Source organism: Notothenia rossii (genome assembly GCF_949606895.1).
Source record: "Notothenia rossii genome assembly, chromosome: 8".
Taxonomy (NCBI): Eukaryota; Metazoa; Chordata; class Actinopteri; order Perciformes; family Nototheniidae; genus Notothenia; species Notothenia rossii.
Genome location: NC_136906.1, coordinates 6,464,475 through 6,484,748, shown reverse-complemented (window position 1 = coordinate 6,484,748; position 20,274 = coordinate 6,464,475). Strand labels below are relative to the sequence as shown.

Genomic DNA, 20,274 nt, shown 5'->3' with positions numbered 1-20,274 from the left:
ACAGAGTCTATTGTATAATAATCATAATCATAATAATCGTAATAATAATAATAATTCTCATTCTAGTAAATACATTTCTATGATGTACGTCACGCAAACAAACGGAACCAGAACCGGCTACCAAGTCCTTCAAAAATAAAACCACGCCATTCGTTTTGTGTCTTGTGTGGCAACAAGAATGTAACTCTTTAGACCTTGTACACTAACTTTAGTTTTATACCTACGCATGTAACGTTTTGCGTGTTATTTTTTGCAAGACTCGACAGGTTCACTTTGCAATACTTTTCAACGAAATAAGATACTGTAATTAGAAACCTCCCCTTCCTAATTATAGAGAAACTGTGTCTCCCTCTAGAGGCAGCTATTGTGCACATCAGTGAGTAGATGGAGCACAACAAGAAGGACTACAGAGAGTAACGGGATTTGATTTAAAGTACGATCTCCTTTACGGAAATATATCTGAGTGAGTCATTTGATTATTTCACATCTTTGTATTGGACGATAACTCTCCACATGCACAAGTCTGTGGTAAATAAAAAGATGCCATTGTGTTACCGCTATAGTGAGCGTGAGGAAAACCGTTAGTTGTGGATGGAAAGCAGGTTGAAGTGGCTTTAATGTACGGATACTTTGGTTTTATCTGTGTTTTGCATATGAAAACGAAACAGGGGAAACTATCTTCCTTCCTACCTGCTGCTTCGCCAACTCGATGCGCAAGTGTGACCGCAAGTTTTCTGCACAGAAAAAGTTGCTGCATGGGTACTAGGTGCTCATTTCCTGTTTCCTCCTGAGAGCCAAACCTGTCCGGATGATTTGATCTCCTCTCAGTTATAAAGTGCCATGTTCTTCAGCAAGCCGACATGTCAAATCGCACAGAAATGGCATCACCGAAGACTTTACGAGAGTGGTGCCGCTGCACATGCGCCAACTACCCCGATGTGGAAATTAGGAACATGTCAACTTCATTCAGAGATGGACTTGCTTTCTGTGCCATCATCCACAAACACCGACCTGACTTGATGTAAGTAGACCTGTTTGTAGCTTCATAGAGCTGTGATGGCTGATGGTATAATGTGCATTGTTTCTTTATAACATTGTAAACACATTGATTTGGGGGTCCTTTCCTGAGAGTCATGTGTTTTCTTGTCTGTGGTTGCACCAGATTCATAATGAAGTCTAATCTGGACCTCCCACTGTGTCTAATCTGCTCTCCTGTGCTTAATCTCTCCCTGTCTCTCTGCTTAACCTTTTCTTGTCCAGTTTAATGGGATTAAGTTGGTTTGTTTTTAACCTTTTTACGTACAACGTTTGAGCTGGATTCATTTAATTTGATCTGTGATTTTTCCTGCATGTTGCTTTATGTCTGATCTTTCACCAAAAGGCAACTGTGTCTTTTCGTCATCAGTTAATCAATGTCTCTACTTGCTTCACCAGAGATTTCAGCTCCCTCTCCAAAGATAATGTCTATCAAAACAACAAACTGGTGAGTCCTTTCTGTTTGCGCACAAGCAACAATGTGTTCAATTTCCGTCTACTGTGCATGTGTTGTCCTCCCAGTTTGAGTCTTTATAAAGCATATGGTCATCACCCAAATCTCAGATACAACTCTGTAGCTTTTACAGTTTTTTTTGTAATGGGATTTATGGTCAATAGACCTAATTTTTTTTTTTTTTTATTCTTTATTTATTTGGGGTCACATTATAGTACAAGTACAGTTTTTCAAATCATATATTTTTAGAGACCCGAAAGTGACAAAAGAAATAGCAAACAAAATTAATCAAAGTAAAATAAAAACAAAAAAGTACACAGGGGTTGTTTGAAATAGCAAATGTCTACACATGTACATGCATACATATCAACATACATATATACATTCAATACACATACATGTGACCATACATACATATCTATACATATACATTCAATCGGTGTATAGAAACAGTCAAACAAGGGATGGTCGTCTTTGGGATATGTAAATCCTCCACTTTTTCCATATTTCTTCAAATGTGTTTTCCTGAAGCCTCATCGAGAAGGTGATTCTTTCCATAACATAGATTTCATGGATTTTGTCGTACCAGTTGTCAAGAGAAGGGATATCCGCTTTGAGACATTTTCTAGTTATTGCTTTTTTTGCTGCAACAGTAAGAATTCCAAATAATTGTTTTGTTTTGGAGTTTGTGGGGATTGAATGTACGAGCCCAAATAGAAATTCGTCCCAGTTTAAAGGGATTTTTTCCTGTAGTATTATTTCAATTTCGATATGAATCTTTTCCCAAAAAGTTACTATTAAAGGACAAGCCCAAAACAAATGGTAGTGATGTGCTAACTGAGAACCACATTTCCTCCAGCAGCTGGGGGGCCCTAGGTGATGTGATGACTGAGCAGGGCTGAAAAAGTACCTGCTCAGCATCTTCCAACTAAACATTCTGTAGGTGCCTGAGCTCGAGATCTTCCATTGAAAAGTACAGTAATTTGTCCAGACCTAATTTTCACCCAAAAAAAGGCTAACATTTTTGAATGATTTCACAAAAAGGAAGACCACAGATTCTATTGATTTTGATTTAAAAAAAAGGCAATAATTCAAAGGTGTGATCATCATTTTTTCAGCAATTTCATAAAATAGCCACTTTTTCTGACATAAAAACATCGGAAAATGGCCCAAATTTGACACAAGGACAACAGTTAACATTTTTGGACCATTGCTAACTTCAAAAAAAAAAGTCTAGTCATGTTGGTTATACAACTTCCTTTCTTTTAATCAGCATCTTTCATCCACTGTTTGTCTTTTTCCTGCAGGCCTTTGAGACTGCGGAGAGGAAGCTGGGCCTCCCTGCGCTGCTGGACCCGAAGGACCTGGTGTCCAACAAGGTGCCCGACTCTCTCAGCGTCATCACCTACATCTCCCAGTACTACCACTTCTTCAACAGGAAGTCTTATGGCGAGTACAATATCTGTTTTCTGTTTTCTAGCTCTTTGTCAGATACTTTTGTTCATACATACTCGCAGAAATTATAAATCTAAGGTTTATTATCTTAAGTGAAAAACAATAACAATAACAAGTACCTAGGATTACACATGTGAAAACCACTCTGACCTTTTTTTATATTTTTAGATGAGCTGTGTACTAACATTATCCCAACTGTTTCCAACTACTTTAAAGCCCAAAGAAATGTGTTTTTAATCACGGGGTGCGTTTCATTTGTTCGCCTGATTACTCTGACACCGCTCCATGACAGAAAAACCCATCTGCTTGTACATGTATTCAGAACTAATGTGTATAGGTGCTGTCCTGTGCACGTGTGTGTATTGTACTGTGTATAACTGAGTTTGTGCTCCATTTGTATGTTTTCTCTTGACTTTGCAGCCGGTCTTCCCACTCTGAAATCACCCCACGTCACTTTCCTGAACACCCTCACAAAGAGTAAAACCCCCGATGGTCTGAAGGCTCTGAAGGTAATCTGAACGCACGTTATATTCCCAATCTGATCGCTTCTGTTTCCTGTTTCCATATCCTTATTCGCTGGATTTCTCTTCTCATTTTAGAACCCGACTGATCTTGAAACCGGAAGAGAAATTCGTCTGTCCAACACGAGGCCGTGCATAGTGTGTAGTTTGTGTTTTAAACCTGTCCACCTCATACAGAGACATTTGATGGACGGAAAGGTCTTCCATCGCAGTTGTTTCAGGTAACAGTTCACGAGGTAACAAATCATAGGCTTCTGTTGTATCTGGATCCGGTTTATCCACACTGTGTGTACATGTGGTCGGAAGAGGCTGCAGTTCACAATGCGTTTCAAATGTGTTTCTTGTGACCACAGTGAACATATTAGACACTCCCCCACTCATATGCTTATAGCCGAAGGGATCTATGTGTGAAAGGTCGTACAGCGTGAGGACAGAACTGGGTTTGTTGTTTTTTAATCATCAAAGGATTTTCTTCAGTGCATTTGGATTATAGTTCATGTGAGCTATTTAGACGGATCGGTGGAGGTCAATTATGGGTTTACATTTTCCCTCTGTGGATAAGCAGATACACGTAAAGGAAGTACGGGAGCCCTGAGAGGGAAATAAGAAAAGGAGAATGTGGAAAGGTCTTTCTCTCCAAAACAAGTTGGCAAAAGTATTTTCGGGATAATTGATCTACTTAACTTTTTTATTAATCCTGTGTGATATGAAAACATGTGATTTAAAAAGTGTATGTTGTAATACTCATTTGGGCTAAACTGAAACACTAAATGTGTCTTAAAACATTGTTCTTGCTTAAACACAATATATGTTTCTCGTGTTTAGGGTGCATGGAGAAAATAATTAACGATTAAAACAAACTACATTTTATTTCCTTCCTCACTTAATACTTATTTTCCCAACTGCTTTCAAAATAAAGCAACAATGGGGGCGTGTGGCGCAGTGGGTTAGTGCGTTGGTGGGGGGTCACAGGTTCAAATCCCACTGCAGTCAGCATGTCGTTGAGACACTTCACCCCACATTGCTCCTGTGGGGATTGCCCACAGTATTGAGTATGGAAGTTGCTTTGGATAAAAGCGTCTAACAAGTGTCATATAATATAATGTCATTTAATTGAATGGGAAATGATCCGTTAAAACCTTTTTCAATGTTTTACAAATTATATTTTTTAAGGAATAAGGAAAGATGTTTTTTTCTTCACCAGTTCTTACGTTTTAAACACAGGAGAGGAAACAGACTTAGAAAATCACCCACCATTTATTTTCCTCCTCTGCCCCTCACAGAAACACACGTTGCTTCTGTCTTCCAGGTGCAAAGTGTGCCGCAGCACTCTCTTACCCGGGTCGTACACACAGAGGAGTGAGGGTGGCTCCTTGGTCTGCTCTCACCACGTATCAGACCGTCAGAGTGTGGAACCAAATCAGCGAGTTACACCTCCTGAGATCCTGCCAAAATGTAAGTTTGAGGAAGGTTATGTTTCTCTGGGGGGATTGGCCGTCACCTCCGTCCCTTATTACGGCAACAACACCGAGACACCGGACAGACTGGTTTTTAAAACACCAGCGATGGAGGGGAAGGAACAGCAAGAGAGGAGCAGCCGAGAGGATTCAGGTGATGGATTAAAGAGCGTGGAAAAGAAACCAGCACCTCCACTTCTTCTTCCTCCACCTATTGTTAAAGACGGGACTGTTGAAGGAGGTGGAGCGGCACCCATTCTGGCAGAAGATGAGAGACAACAGGAGGCGACTCACTCCTCTGAGCTTTCTGCACCCTGCATACGAGTCGCAGAGGAAGGAAGCAGCCGTCCGGTTCCTGCTCCCCGACGGATGCTGGACTCCGTCCCTGTTCCTGCTCCCAGGATCAAAACGGCACCGACCACTAAAAGTGCCTCTGCTGCAGGTATTGTTTTACTGAAGCTGCTCGAGTTGTATTATAATTATAATCGAAGTGAAGGAAGACATTTTTCTTTTCCCCTCGTTTTTCTCTTTGCAGGAAATTCATCAATACCTAACAAGTGTTCACCCAACTCATCTCACATGTGAGTTCACGATGTGTTCTATATCAGACAGTTATTGGTGTTCTTTTATACTTACAGCTTTTAATGTATTCAGTATTGATGAGATCAGAACTACTTATGCTGCATTATTGTATGCAATGAAAGGCGAGGCAAGTCAAACAAATATTTAGTTACCTAATTTCCTGTGAGACAATTTAGTTTTCGATGTTGAAATTACTTATTTTTGCAACATGAGGCCGATGTGCACCACTTCCTCAAGGTCCAAGGAGGACTACAATTATTCATATGTTCTTCCAGCTTTTTTTTGTATTACACGTTGCACCTTAAACACAAGGAACACATGCAGGGCTTGGTAGTCAATTATGTTACCTCATTTTCGTGTCTATAGCAATTTATTCTAGTCTGCACAAAAATTAAAGGCTTTTTTCAAGGCGAGATTATCATCTTCAAAAACAGCTTTTTAATTCAAACACACAAAGTAATTTATCTAATTTGCTTCTCAGAGCTCCCGTGATCAGGGAATACAAATGAAGAAAAAGGGAAACAAGTTTACAAATTGAGCTAAATTAAATAACATAAAATCTAAATGTTGTTAAAACATCTTTATACTTTATACAGGGTCTCCGCGGGGTCTTAAAAAGTATTACAAATTTATAAATCAATTGAGTGAAAATGAAGGTTATTAAAAAGTATTAAACAGCATTTCCCAAGTTATTACATTTTGTAGCTTGTTTTCAATAAGTATATAAATGGTCCAAAGAGGTTGTATTCTACAGTCTGCCTGAATGTAATCATTGCGTAGCTGTGTAGTGTGATTCTGTGTAGTTTATTTATGGCATCCCGTTGGATTTGACGTCATCTGAACAGGACATCGCACGCTCTCTGCTTGATAGTGCGAAGGCCCGTTTACGCCGGTTGTTAAACAACATCGTTATGGGGAAATGCAAGTCTGCGTCCAAATGGTTGGGAGATAAGGAGGGAGGACAATCAATACTGTATATAGTCAATGTGAGGTAAAGTTTGTTGCCAAGGTAACCGGTTAAAACTCAAAGTGGCGATGAGGTCTTCAAATGTATGGAAAGGGTCTTAAAGAAGGTCTTACATCTGACTTCAGCATTCCTGCATATACCCTGATATAAAATATGTGATGTTCCATAATAAGTGAGTTCTTCCTCGCTGAAAGCCATGTCTTGTTTTTCACCTCGTAGCAGCAGCCCGAGCAGAGGAAACCCTAAAGTACATTCCAACCATCCCTGGATCACCATCATCCACCCGGGGCCCTGGACCCAGCTGCCCCCCGCTCCTCCTCCGGTCCCCACCCCTCGATCCAAATCTGGCTTTAACCAGAGGAGAACATGGTACAAACCCCGAGTGCCCGCTCCCAATCCGTTTGGAGAGGAGGGGGAGGAGGAGGGGGGGGAGGACCCCAAGGAGGAAGAGGGTGCTAAACCTGAGGCTGTAGAACAAGCTGGAGATACTAGTCAACTCGGTTTATCAGATTGGGATGAAACTGGAAAGACGGGAGGTTCACCCCTGGATGTGAGTGAAGCAGAAGCAGCAGGGACAAAGGCCATTTCAGATGAAACACAGAGTCACATTTTACCCAGAAGTCTCTCTGTGCCGGCCATCACATCTGCCCGCTCTCAAAGTTCCCTTTCCAGTTTGGACTTGACGGAGGAAACTGAATCTGATCAGGTCATGCCAAGTTCAAGTAAGGTATGGAAAGACATGCAACTTATATCTATCAATATTCAAACTACTTGTATATAGACTATTCTGCACAATTTATATTATATTCTATTTTATGTTATTTACTTGCACTATTATCTATGTTATTGTGTTGCTCTGTTGGAGCAGCCTGTGACCTAAGAATGCACACATGACAATAAAGGCCTTGAATCTTGAACCTTGAGATGATGAGAGCTAATGTGAGCATTTTATTCAAAGACATGACATAAGTTTAACGTGCCCTACCATACCAAATGTTCCTTCTATTTCTAGGTGGCCTGCAAAGAGAATCCCTTTGATCGGAAACCTGGATTACCCAAATCTAAAACCTTTCAGACTCTGCAGTCTGCGAGGGCCCCGGCCCCCGGACATGGCTTCCCACTCATCAAGAGGAAGGTACAGTAACAGTAATAACAATATATGCAAAAGTTCGACATTAAAAACGTCACCCAAGTAATATTTTGTAAGCAGTATCAGTCAAATGTACCTTTAGTAAAGAAAAAGGTAAATGTATTAATTTTGTAGTAAATTGTTCCTTGGTCCTTTTTTATATCTGGTGTTTTGGGATTAATATTGCTTCTGCATTAATGTTTATGTTGCATTAACTAGTATAAATGATGTTTTAGGTGTTGCTATTTGATTATTTCTATCTAGTTAAATCAACTGTACACGTGTGTATTATATTCTGTAAAAAATACATTCAAATGTACACTATGGCTGTTTCTCAATCTCGAGTACGCTTGCTTGGTAGCACATGTCTTCCGAGCGTCTTGGTTCAGAAGCGAGGCAAGAATACTTCCTAGCATTCGGAAAACGAAGAGTGGAACAGGCTACCAGTAGCAAGTGTGCAGGTGTGCGTCATATGAGAGGCCCCCCGCCTTACATTTTCCGCCACAGATTTGGGGAAATTGGTCCGTGCGCAAAGCATTGTGGGGATTTTTAAAACTACGGAGTCTACACGAAATTTCTCCAAACGAAGTACGCCGCCGGGCTCGGTAGAATTCCAAGTATGCTGGACATTGGAACAGTCCTTCGGCGGCACTCGATGACGTAGTATGCTTGAAATAGTTTTACTCGACATTGAGAAACACCCCGAATGTATGTTTCGTGACAGGTGCAGACGGACCAGAATGCGTCCTCAGCAGATCTGCAGCTGGAGATGAGTGAGCTGGATAAACATCTGGAGGATCTGGAACAAAGAGGGGTCGAGCTGGAGAGGAATCTGAGAGACTACAACAACGGTTCGACTAATAATTACTACTGCTTATAGACAGAATCTTACACTTGTTATGTGAATACTAAATATGTTAAAGAAATGTTAAAAATGTTTATTCGTTTTGTTACAGATAAAGAGGAGGATCAGATGCTGATGGAGTGGTTCTCTCTGAACCATGAGAGACATGATCTGGTGTGCAGAGGAACAGAGCTGTTTTACCTGTGAGTTCACTAAACCATGATGAGTTGTGTCATTACTTTTCATTACTTCTCCAACACGTGTTGATTGTTTAAAAATGTCTTTCCCAGGACGAAGCAGCAGAAGTTGGAGGAGAGGCAGGCAGATGTGGAGTACGAGCTCAGATGTCTCCTTAACAAACCAGGTCAGTGTTACTTTATTCATCACTTTGTCACCTTCTTTATACAACATATAGCATCGTTATTTATCTCAACAAGCATCGGCATCACTGGGGGAAACTCTGGAGGGGTTCATGTATCGATAACCCATATGTAATCATAATGTGTACTGTTGTACCAGCTTGTAAAAAGTGCTTTGGTAATACTTAGTTCTATATTTGGTCCTTTGTATGCACCGTCATACACCAAAGCAAATTCCTTGTGTGTGTGAATGGCAAAAAACTTGATTCGGACAGTTTCCTGAATATCTTTCATTTCATTTTTATTGGTTCCGTTCATGGTGTGCACAATTATTTATTTATTTTTATCAATATGTTTATTGATTTTCAGTTTACAAAAAATCACATACATAGGACGAAGACATAGAGCCAAAAGCAATACATATATACACAGGACAACTACTTTACTTTACATTAAAGAAAAATAACAACACTAAATTAAATTGGTACATACAACAAGGGCACTCTATCTCGTCCACACTACAGCTTCAAAAAAAGCTTGCCGGCGGGCGTGTCTGAAGCTTGACCAACAACCAATCACATGAATCTCCCGCCCCTGACACACAAGCAGCGGTTTGATTGGCTAGACCTTGTACTGGCATATGATTTGATTGGCTGACGCTTCCACCGAAAGCTTCAGAAGCTTCAGAAGTTGAACATTGCTCAACTTTTGCAGCCTGAAACGCCAGGAAAGCTCCGCTCTGCTACCCACAATTCAGTTCGGCGAAAAGCAAGGCAACGTGACGTCACCCCATTCAAAGTGAATGGGCAGACGCGTTGGAAACCGTTTTTGAAGCTGTAGTGTGGACGGGCCGTTAATACATCGGCAACCATCCCGTTTTCCAGCATTAGGACCGTATTAAAAAAAGAGGATATCACAGTAATTTACATTTTAACATATTATAGCATTATTGCATTATCCTGCCCCAGGTGTGCACAACTTAATGTATAACAATTATTTGCAAAACATGTCTCTGACTATATCACACAATACCCGAAAAGGAGCAGGGAGAAGAAAATAATCTCATACGACCTGCCCCTAAGAAAAAAGAAAATAGAAATAGATGTTCTGTGCTTCATATTTTCTTATTCACAGCCAATCATAACAGTATCGTAGGAATTTAAGAGAAACACAAAACGTACCAAAAAAAAAACGTAGTTCCCACTTGACAGTTAACGGAAAGAAACAAAACAAAAAAACAACAACATACAGTGGGGCAAAAAAGTATTTAGTCAGCCACCAATTGTGCAAGTTCTCCCACTTCAAAAGATGAGAGAGGCCTGTAATTTTCCTCCTAGGTACACTTCAACTATGAGAGACAGAATGGGGGGAAAGAATCCAGGAAATCACATTGTAGGATTTTTAATGAATTAATTTGTAAATTCCTCGGTAAAATAAGTATTTGGTCACCTACAAACAAACAAGATTTCTGGCTCTCACAGACCTGTAACTTCTTCTTTAAGAGCCTCCTCTGTCCTCCACTTGTTAACTGTATTAATGGCACCTGTTTGAACTCGTTATCAGTATAAAAGACACCTGTCCACAACCTCAAACAGTCACACTCCAAACTCCACTATGGCCAAGACCAAAGAGCTGTTAAAGGACACCAGAAACACAATTGTAGACCTGCACCAGGCTGGGAAGACTGAATCTGCAATAGGTAAGCAGCTTGGTGTGAAGAAATCAACTGTGGGAGCAATTATTAGAAAATGGAAGACATACAAGACCACTGATAATCTCCCTCGATCTGGGGCTCCACGCAAGATCTCACCCCGTGGGGTCAAAATGATCACAAGAACGGTGAGCAAAGATCCCAGAACCACACGGGGGGACCTAGTCAATGACCTGCAGAGAGCTGGGACCAAAGTAACAAAGGCTACCATCAGTAACACACTACGCCGCCAGGGACTCAAATCCTGCAGTGCCAGACGTGTCCCCCTGCTTAAGCCAGTACATGTCCAGGCCCGTCTGAAGTTTGCTAGAGAGCATTTAGATGATCCAGAAGAGGATTGGGAGAATATCATATGGTCAGATGAAACCAAAATAGAACTTTTTGGTAAAAACTCAACTAGATGTGTTTGGAGGAGAAAGAATACTGAGTTGCATCCAAAGAACACCATACCTACTGTGAAACATGGGGGTGAAAACATCCTGCTTTGGGGCTGTTTCTGCAAAGGGACCAGGACGACTGATCCGTGTAAAGGAAAGAATGAATGGGGCCATGTATCGTGAGATTTTGAGTGACAACCTCCTTCCATCAGCAAGGGCATTGAAGATGAAACGTGGCTGGGTCTTTCAGCATCACAATGATCCCAAACACACCGCCCGGGCAACGAAGGACTGGCTTCGTAAGAAGCATTTCAAGGTCCTGGAGTGGCCTAGCCAGTCTCCAGATCTCAACCCCATAGAAAATCTTTGGAGGGAGTTGAAAGTCTGTGTTGCCCAGCGACAGCCCCAAAACATCACTGCTCTAGAGGAGATCTGCATGGAGGAATGAGCCAAAATACCAGCAACAGTGTGTGAAAACCTTGTGAAGACTTACAGAAAACGTTTGACCTCTGTCATTGCCAACAAAGGGTATATAACAAAGTATTGAGATGAACTTTTGTTATTGACCAAATACTTATTTTCCACCATAATTTGCTAATAAATTCTTTAAAAGTCAGACAATGTGATTTTCTCGATTTTTTTTTTTTCTCATTTTGTCTCTCATAGTTGAAGTATACCTAGGATAAAAATGACAGGCCTCTCCTCTTTTTAAGTTGGAGAACTTGCACAATTGGTGGCTGACTAAATACTTTTTTGCCCCACTGTAACTACAACACCAAAACATCACATGTACAAGGAAAAGTTCAACCCCCTCATCTGAGTCCTACTGGAATAGAAGGGGGAAAGCAATCAATTCGATGCAGAGCAAAGAAGTGATTTGTGGTGCTTTTTATTTTGTTAAACTTACACTCTGTCCTCTTCTCATTCAGAGAGTGACTGGAGTGAGGAGGATCGGGGGCTGGAGCGGCAGCTGATGGACGAACTGGTCGCCGTCATCGAGCAGAGGAACCAAATCGTGGGCAGCTTGGATCAGGACAGGCAGAGGTGTGAAGAAACAATTATTAATAAATACATTTCTTTCCCAGTTTTCTGATTTGAGCTTTGTTATTTCGTTTTTTAAAATATTTGTATTGAAGACACATAGACAATACATTTGGTACATTGATAGGTTATATTGAACAGTTCAAAGCTACTAGTGTTCAGCTTAGTCTCTACTATTGTGCATCAATTGACAAGCCATACATAGTTGATCTTCACTTGAAGGCGTACAATATTTAAACCACAATTATAACCAAAACAGACCATGTAGCCAAAATGTAGGAGTGTGTACAGACTGTTATTTAGTTTTTAATGTTTAATTTTAGATTTGAACTGTTTCTCATGTTGTTGTGTTTGCCCTGTAACCTAATTCTTAAAATGCTAATCAACAAAAATACACTGGCTTTCACATTCAAAGAATTTATGTTGAGAAGCATACATTCAACTTTGTTGTTGTTGTTTTGCATAGGGAAAGTGAAGAAGATATGCATTTGGAAGCCATGAGGAAGAACAAAGGTGAGAATATGTGTCTTATATCTGGAAGTCCCTCCTTTTTCATTCTGTCAGTATGTGTTTGGATCCTCTGAAACACATGTATGCTCTATAAAATACTTTTTTCTGCACCTAACTGCAAATATCTCTCCCCAGATTTCCAGAAAGAAGGACTGAAGGAGCTAAAGAAGTCAAAAGGAAAGTTCAAGCCGGCAAAGATGTTTAAGATGCTGAATCACAAAGCAGAGAGCAACAAAGACTCTGTGGACAGAAAGAGCTGAAGTATTATCACAACTGCTGACTCATACTCTGAGAGGATACAAGTGGAATCGGATAACAACATGAAAAACCTTTTTTATTTTACTTTGAAGAGCAGCTCAGTAACATAGACGTGTTATTCTCTAATCTTAATGTTTCAGTTTTATCGGTGTACATATTCTCTATGCTGTTCCTTTACTTTCCCTATCTCCTGTATGTAATATATTTATGTTTTATTTGATTACATTTGTTATAGTATGCAATAAATATGCATATGGGGAATGTGTATATTGTGTCTATGTGAAAACAGAAAAAAGTTCACTTTGCTTTGAGATGCACGATGGAAAGGAACAATACTGGAGAACAGAACTACAAATAATAATAATAATAATAATAATAATAATATGGCTTCAAGTACCAGTGTAGCAATACTATGTTACAAGTAAAAGTCCTGTATTCAAAATGTTAATCAGTATTAGCATCAACATATACTTAAGTACCAAAAGTAAAAGTACTCATTCTGCAGATTGGTCCATTTCAGAATAATTTTTATATAATAATATTATCCAGCTCCACAGAGGTGGAGGAGGAATTACTTTTAATTTGCATTCATTTGTTTAATGCAGGAGCAATGCTTTTGTTTTGTAATGTTCTATTAAAGGTTTACTAACTCCAAATTACATTTCTTTGTACTTTTCAGAACAATTATTAACGCCTATTAAATGGAAATACTCAAAACTACAAGTACCTCAAAATTGGACAGTACTTGAATAAATGTACTTAGTTACTTCCCAACTCTGATAAGGTTTATCTAAAATCTTGGTTTCTTTTTTATTAAAATGCTACAAAAAAAACAGTCTTGATCAACTAAAATGTGCCGTTTCTAACAAAACAAAATAGTAAAACGTGGTATTAAAGTAAGGCAAGAAGCTACCCAATCATTTTCTCAACTATAAAACAGACTAATACAATTGTATCCGCACTAAAATCGCTTTATTTTATTGCATTTTACCAGCTGCATTTTACCAAGTAATGCTAGCTTGGAGATAATTTAAACGGCTGTCGAAGCGGAACAAAAAACAAAGGTTCCTCCAGAGCACACGGAATATTTCCCAACGGACCAAACAACCGGAAGTTAGACGATCTCATCGTTCATGTGGTTCATGTTGACAAAAAGAAGTGTCTCTCAAAAGTATTAATAAAAAGGATTCACGTTTACAGGCTTCAAATAAAACATGTCGGACAACGAAGACAAGTAAGTGACAACACACATAATGATGTCACATTCAGTATTTAGCCGTAAAAAACAAGAAAACGTGGGCTAACGTAACATTTAGCCAGTTAGCTTAGCACAACTGTAATATAAAGATACTGTATTTATCCCAAACTGCCAAGCATTACATCAGTTACATAATTGAAAAGCTACAGTAAGATTCAATTAGCATTAGCAGCAAGTATATACGCATTCACAATAGAAAGGACATATATCTAGAGTATCTGAATACTACACATTATAACGAAAAGAGTGCATACATTGTAATGACTATACAGTCTCACTGAGCTAAAGGGCTTTATAACTTAATGTGGATGTGTTTTCTCTTTGATAACGGTTTGATAATATATTTATAGCTTCGACGACGGAGACTTTGATGATGGAGATGATGATGACGGATTAGAGGACCTGGAAAACGCGGAAGATGTAAGTTCGCCGTTTGATTTAGAAAATTCAGCATATTGTAATAAACAGGTTTTTATGTAAGGGATAATGTGCAGCGAGGCGGTCATTACGGGGGGAAACAAGTCCTGGCAGATCAGGGAGCCCTACGCGAAGCATGCAGTTTGCTTGCAAGAAACAGCGTCTGAGGGCTTCTTGATATTTAATAAACTATGAATGTGTCATATCCACTTAACGGGAAGAAACTCAGCTTTCACACAATAACAAAAGGGTAATAACAAAGGCTCTGAATTAGCCCTGAGCGAGCAAACGCAATTAGCATAGAACTCAAGGTAAAATACCCTTATTACTTATCGGATCTACACAAACAAGATATCGATTAGCAAGCTGAGATTCCACAGATAAGTGTCATCACTGAGTGATCAGAGCTCACGACAGGGGAAGCAAACAGACATCACAACACGTAGCATTACGGAGCAAACACGGGATAAATTCTTACCAATCAAATCAAATCTAGTTTTATTTAATAGCACATTTTTTAAACGATTTTTGGTCGAGCTGTACATACAATAAAAACACTTTACTAAAATAGCAAAAAGAAGACAAATTACAACAGCAACAAACAAAAAATCACACAAAGGGAAATGTCAGGAGTCGTGCTCCGCTCTGACTAGAAGGCCAGAGAGAAGAAGTGTGTTTTTAGTGTAGATTTATAAACCCCTAGTGTCTGGGCCGACCTCACATGGAGGGGCAGAGTGTTCCAGAGCATAGGGCCAGCTGCTGCGAAGGCTCGGTGCCCTCTGGTTTTGAGCCTGGTCTTGGGCACTATCAAAAGCAGCTGGTCAGCAGACCTTAAAGCTCTGGCTGGGGTGTAGCGATGGAGGAGTTCTGCTAAATAAACCTATGCTGTTTTTCTGATAAAAAGTTGTGTTCAATGGCATGAAAACGACAAAAACGTTGCTGAAGTCTAATCCATAGGTTAATCCAATGTGTCTGCGTCACTTATAAATGATTACTGATAATCCATCTTCATATTTATGTCAATAACGGAGATTTCATACTATTTTCTACAATAGTGTATGACAGCTTCCGGTTTTGGGCATTCTGGCTACGCATCACTCATTCACCAATGGGTAATGTTTAGATGGATTTTAGGAACTTCCCCTCGATTCCATTGGCTCTAACGGTTAAAAATAGGTGTCAATCATCAAAATCGGCCGAGGGGGGCCAGAGATATGGAAAATGCACCCAAATGCCCCCAGAAGTGTTTGTTTTTTGCTAAACCTCTCTAAAAAGGTCAAATGTCACTTGTTTTGCATCAATCTTGATACAGGGTACTTATTATATGTTATAGTTTGGATTCCTAAAGCTTTTAGTGTCCTATCCCATCATTCAAGGGTGGTTTTCACTATAAGTAATTTTTTTTGGACAGACACTCATTAAAACATTTTTACTATGTTCAATCGGAATTTACTTTAAAATAAAAAAAATCTATATTGATTCTGATTCTTCTACATCCAACTCACAGATGTGACCTTGCTTTGAGAAAAAAGATTATTAATGTACCCCTTTTAGAAGTGAAGATATGGTCATTAGTTCTGGGAATGTCATTTTCTAGCCTGAGACCTGAAACACAGGCTCCGGGCTCAACTGGTTAAGGTCTGTCTGTACTGGATTAAAAACGTGTCACGTGTTCTGAATTGACCAATCAGAATCGAGTATTCAACTACCCATGTAATACATGTTTTTTTATGTTGTATTTTACAACAGTGTGAACATTTTTTATTCAACTCCATCGTTTATATACATATTTTTATTTTATTTAGTAGTTTTATTTTAAAAATGTTATTGGTGTAAATATTATTATTTTATCATTTTTGCGTTATTTTTAATTTATATCAATATTTGTATTAATATATATTTTTTTTTTATGTAATTATTAATTTTTTGTTCTTTATTCTAACTACTTTTGTTCATACAAATATTTTTATTTCGTTTTTGTCTTATCGCTTTATCGGAAAAAAAATTCTTATGTGTATTTACATATTTTATTTGAACTCATGTAATGGTGCAACTGTCCAAAAACAGATTGAAAAAAACCGGATAAATAATGTCTTCTATTTCTGATAATTCCCATAACTGACTGGCACACTTTTTTGAAGTATGACTTGAGCCTGTGTCTAAAATATCGAGCCATTTACCTTTCACCATGCAATGTCTCTGATGCTCTCCGCCACTGCTCTGTGATGATGAGATGTGTTTGTTGTCTGTGTGCAGGAGGACCGGGAGAACGTGAAGATCCTTCCCGCAGGAGAGGGATCGCAGGCCAACCTGAAGAGGATCACAACTCCTTACATGACCAAATATGAGAGAGCCAGAGTTCTCGGGACACGAGCTCTGCAGATAGCGTGAGTGGTTTTGTGGAGTCCATATCAATCAGTTTGATGCATCTTCTGAGTCTCACAAGTTAAAGGTCACCTATTATGCAGAATCCACTTCTTCATGTGTCCCCTCTTCTCCATGTCTCTTCTACATCAACATGTGTCCCCTCTTCTTCATGTCTCTCCTACATCAACATGTGTCCCCTCTTCTTCATGTCTCTTCTACATCAACATGTGTCCCCTCTTCTTCATGTCTCTTCTACATCACCATGTGTCCCCTCTTCTTCATGTCTCTTCTACATCAACATGTGTCCCCTCTTCTTCATGTCTCTTCTACATCACCATGTGTCCCCTCTTCTTCATGTCTCTTCTACATCAACATGTGTCCCTTCTTCTTCATGTCTCTTCTACATCAACATGTGTCCCCTCTTCTCCATGTCTCTTCTACATCAACATGTGTCCCCTCTTCTTCATGTCTCTTCTACATCAACCCATGTCCCCTCTTCTCCATGTCTCTTCTACATCACCATGTGTCCCCTCTTCTTCATGTCTCTTCTACATCAACATGTGTCCCCTCTTCTCCATGTCTCTTCTTCATCAACATGTGTCCCCTCTTCTCCATGTCTCTTCTTCATCAACATGTGTCCCCTCTTCTCCATGTCTCTTCTACATCAACATGTGGGGAGGGGCTCCTTATTTTCATCTAAAGTAACAGACAGAGAATTAGTACTTTGGGAACAGGGTTGAAACAGAGGGGATTATGGGTAATGCTGCAATGATCTGTTTGGTGTTTGGATCCAAACTCTTCAGAGACATGTTCTGTATGTTCGGAGACCTGTAATATATTGATGTAAAACCGTATAACATGGGACCTTTAAATGTATTCCATCATTTACTGACCCCGTCTCCGGCTGACTCTCCAACAGGATGTGCGCTCCAGTCATGGTGGAGCTGGAGGGAGAAACCGACCCGTTACAGATCGCTATGAAAGAACTCAAGTAAGTGTTTAGTTTGATGTATCCTTAAGGCTTTAAAGGAGTTTAACATGACGGCATCTTTAGTCCATAATCAGAATCAGGTAGTTTACACACACAGGGGATTTGCTTTGGTGTATAATGCTAAATACATAAACAAAGTAAGAGGAATTCAGTTGTGAAAAGGCAGCAGTTTTAAAATAATGAAATGTAAGAGAAATATAATATTATACATAACAAGAATATGACAACAAATAAATAATGTGCAGGTTATCAGTAATTGAAGTTGAAGAGCTTAGCAATCTTAAAAAATATGTAGTATTAAAATGTTAACGATTGCACGCTCATGAGCTGTTCGCCGTAGCCTCGCAGCGGAGTCACTGCGGAGCGCATAGAGCAGACCATTCACGCGATAGCAAAGCGAACCGGTACAGGAGGGGTAGTTAATCGATCGCGGACGGATACCAAAAGATTCAACCTAAATTTGTCGCGAAATATACTTTGGCGGACGTAGGCTTGTCACGATAATCAATAAATTGACTTATCGTACGATAAATAAAAATGGACTCGATAACCTTTCTGAGCTCGATAAATTGCCGTTTGCATGCGTGTTTGTTTACATCAGGATGTGACCAGCATTTTAGCCCGGCGCTCTGAGGGGCGGGGCTCACACACAGCCAGGTCAGGACACTCAGCGTGCAGCAGTGTAGCAGCCAAATGAATAATATAGAGACTTCATTTGCAATACTGGATATTCAATAAAAAGTTATGTTTGAAAGGATGTACTTGAATTATTATTATTATTATTATTATATACTATCATTATGTCAGTGGTCTAAAATGGTCTTACAACAGTGCCGACAATATTATCGTTTATCGCAATAATTTCCGGGAAAATGTCTCGTCCAACAAAATGAATTATCGTGACAGGCCTAGGCGGACGTTGATATAAAGCAGTGTTTCTCCAACTTTTTCATACCAAGGACCACTTAACCAATAAAAAAACACTCGCGGACCGCCAAACTCCACCAATATCAAAAAACACATCGTTTTTCTAGAACAGATTACAAATCGCCTGAAAACGATACAAACGAGTGGCAACATGTGTGATGAAGGTGTTGCGCTGGGCTATATCATGCAATCGAAAGTGGAACTTAACCTCGCTCCATTGCAGAGATATTTCCTAGAGAGTGTGGAAAACTTACATTTATTTATTTCAAATGTGAAATTTTACCAATATACTCACGGACCACTAGGGGGTGCTCACGGACCACCAGTGGTCCGCGGACCACACTTTGAGAAGCACTGATATAAAGTCTATGTGTGGGAAACCCTGCATTGCGATGCATTTGAACCTGTCATCTGATTGTGTGTTGAATTTGCACTGTCCTCCTTTTAATGCACAATTTCATCGTTGTACCTTTAATCTAAATCTATTTTTTACATGTCTACTCCATTATATTTTTAGTTTGTTTTTATGTCTTTGGTAACTGTATTCTGCGTGATATACATTTTCTGTGAATGTCTATGTGAAGCACCTTGAACTGCACTAATTGTATGAAAGGTGCAAACAAATAAAGATTATTATTATTATTATTATTATTATTACTGATGTTTTTTGTTTATCTCCCTCCCACAGAGCCAGGAAGATCCCCATCATCATCCGCAGGTACCTGCCTGATGCGAGTTATGAGGACTGGGGCAGTGACGAGCTCATCATCACAGATTAAACTCATACCTGAATACAGAACTGTGCTGATTGACAGCTGTCACCGCTTCAGGTCATGAGGCTGAGGCAGGTATCACCTCCAGTCCCTCCAAGGAATCATATTTGAGTTTCCCAGCTGTTTGTTAACTTTCAACTGGAAAACCCACATTGATCTTGTGATTACAGCGCAGCTGGCCGGGAAACATGAGCACATCAAATGTTCTGAACGGCCACTAGAAGATTCATAACAAATCTGTGTGGCCTCCAGGTTTTTGATCATGTGATCCATTTTTTGTCCCTCCACAAAATTTAAATTCAAAGTTTGTCGACAGTTCTTGTTTTTATTTCTTTAACAGCTGCATTATAACGACAAGCCACTAGGGGGAGATGTAACGTAAGGCATTCATTTACTTTGTGTTACAAAATCAACCTGTGTTGTAATTACTCAATCTGTTGTTTTGAAGGAGAGGGGATTAGTGTTAAAGAACTGTTTTATTCTTGTTAATAAACTCTTTTGTATAAATGACTGTCATTAATTACACTTTTTTTATTTTACTAATATCTTCACACACATTAAACGACACACAAAAACAACACAAAATGAATATGCTACATTAGTAACTTATACTTATGACCTAACTTAAAGATGGGGTAGGTAATTCACTTCAGAAACACTTTTTGTTATATTCCATGGAATACTCTTAACATCCCGATAGCAATGAATAAATTAAATGCTTTGACAATAAATACATAAAAAAATGTCATCTGTGGAAGCCGTGGCGCTGTAAAAAGCACGACCAATCATCTGAGCTGGCCCGGCTAAAGTAACTGGATGGCCTACCTGCCTGTCAGCCTTC

General features: G+C 39.4%; 2 protein-coding genes across 7 annotated transcripts; both read left to right on the top strand.

Annotated features, from left to right (window-relative positions):
* Positions 1-87: 87 nt before the first annotated feature.
* Positions 88-12,961, top strand: LOC307014755 (MICAL-like protein 1). 6 transcript variants are annotated; one of them, XM_079642867.1, is made up of 16 exons: positions 91-463; positions 837-1,021; positions 1,435-1,483; positions 2,797-2,938; positions 3,365-3,453; positions 3,544-3,686; positions 4,775-5,364; positions 5,455-5,503; positions 6,691-7,198; positions 7,484-7,606; positions 8,325-8,451; positions 8,557-8,647; positions 8,735-8,808; positions 11,821-11,935; positions 12,399-12,445; positions 12,578-12,961. In XM_079642867.1, the coding sequence occupies exons 2-16, from the start codon at positions 861-863 to the stop codon at positions 12,700-12,702; spliced, it is 2,433 nt and encodes an 810-aa protein (XP_079498993.1). In that variant the 5' UTR covers positions 91-463; positions 837-860; the 3' UTR covers positions 12,703-12,961. The 6 variants fall into 6 exon arrangements, with proteins under 6 accessions (XP_079498995.1, XP_079498993.1, XP_079498992.1 ...); XM_079642866.1 differs by having other exon boundaries at positions 669-1,021; XM_079642869.1 differs by having other exon boundaries at positions 88-1,021; positions 6,694-7,198.
* Positions 12,962-13,773: 812 nt separating this feature from the next.
* Positions 13,774-19,940, top strand: polr2f (RNA polymerase II, I and III subunit F). The gene is made up of 5 exons (XM_079646116.1): positions 13,774-13,934; positions 14,309-14,378; positions 16,632-16,762; positions 17,662-17,733; positions 19,349-19,940. The coding sequence occupies exons 1-5, from the start codon at positions 13,915-13,917 to the stop codon at positions 19,437-19,439; spliced, it is 384 nt and encodes a 127-aa protein (XP_079502242.1). The 5' UTR covers positions 13,774-13,914; the 3' UTR covers positions 19,440-19,940.
* The last annotated feature ends 334 nt before the right edge of the window (positions 19,941-20,274 follow it).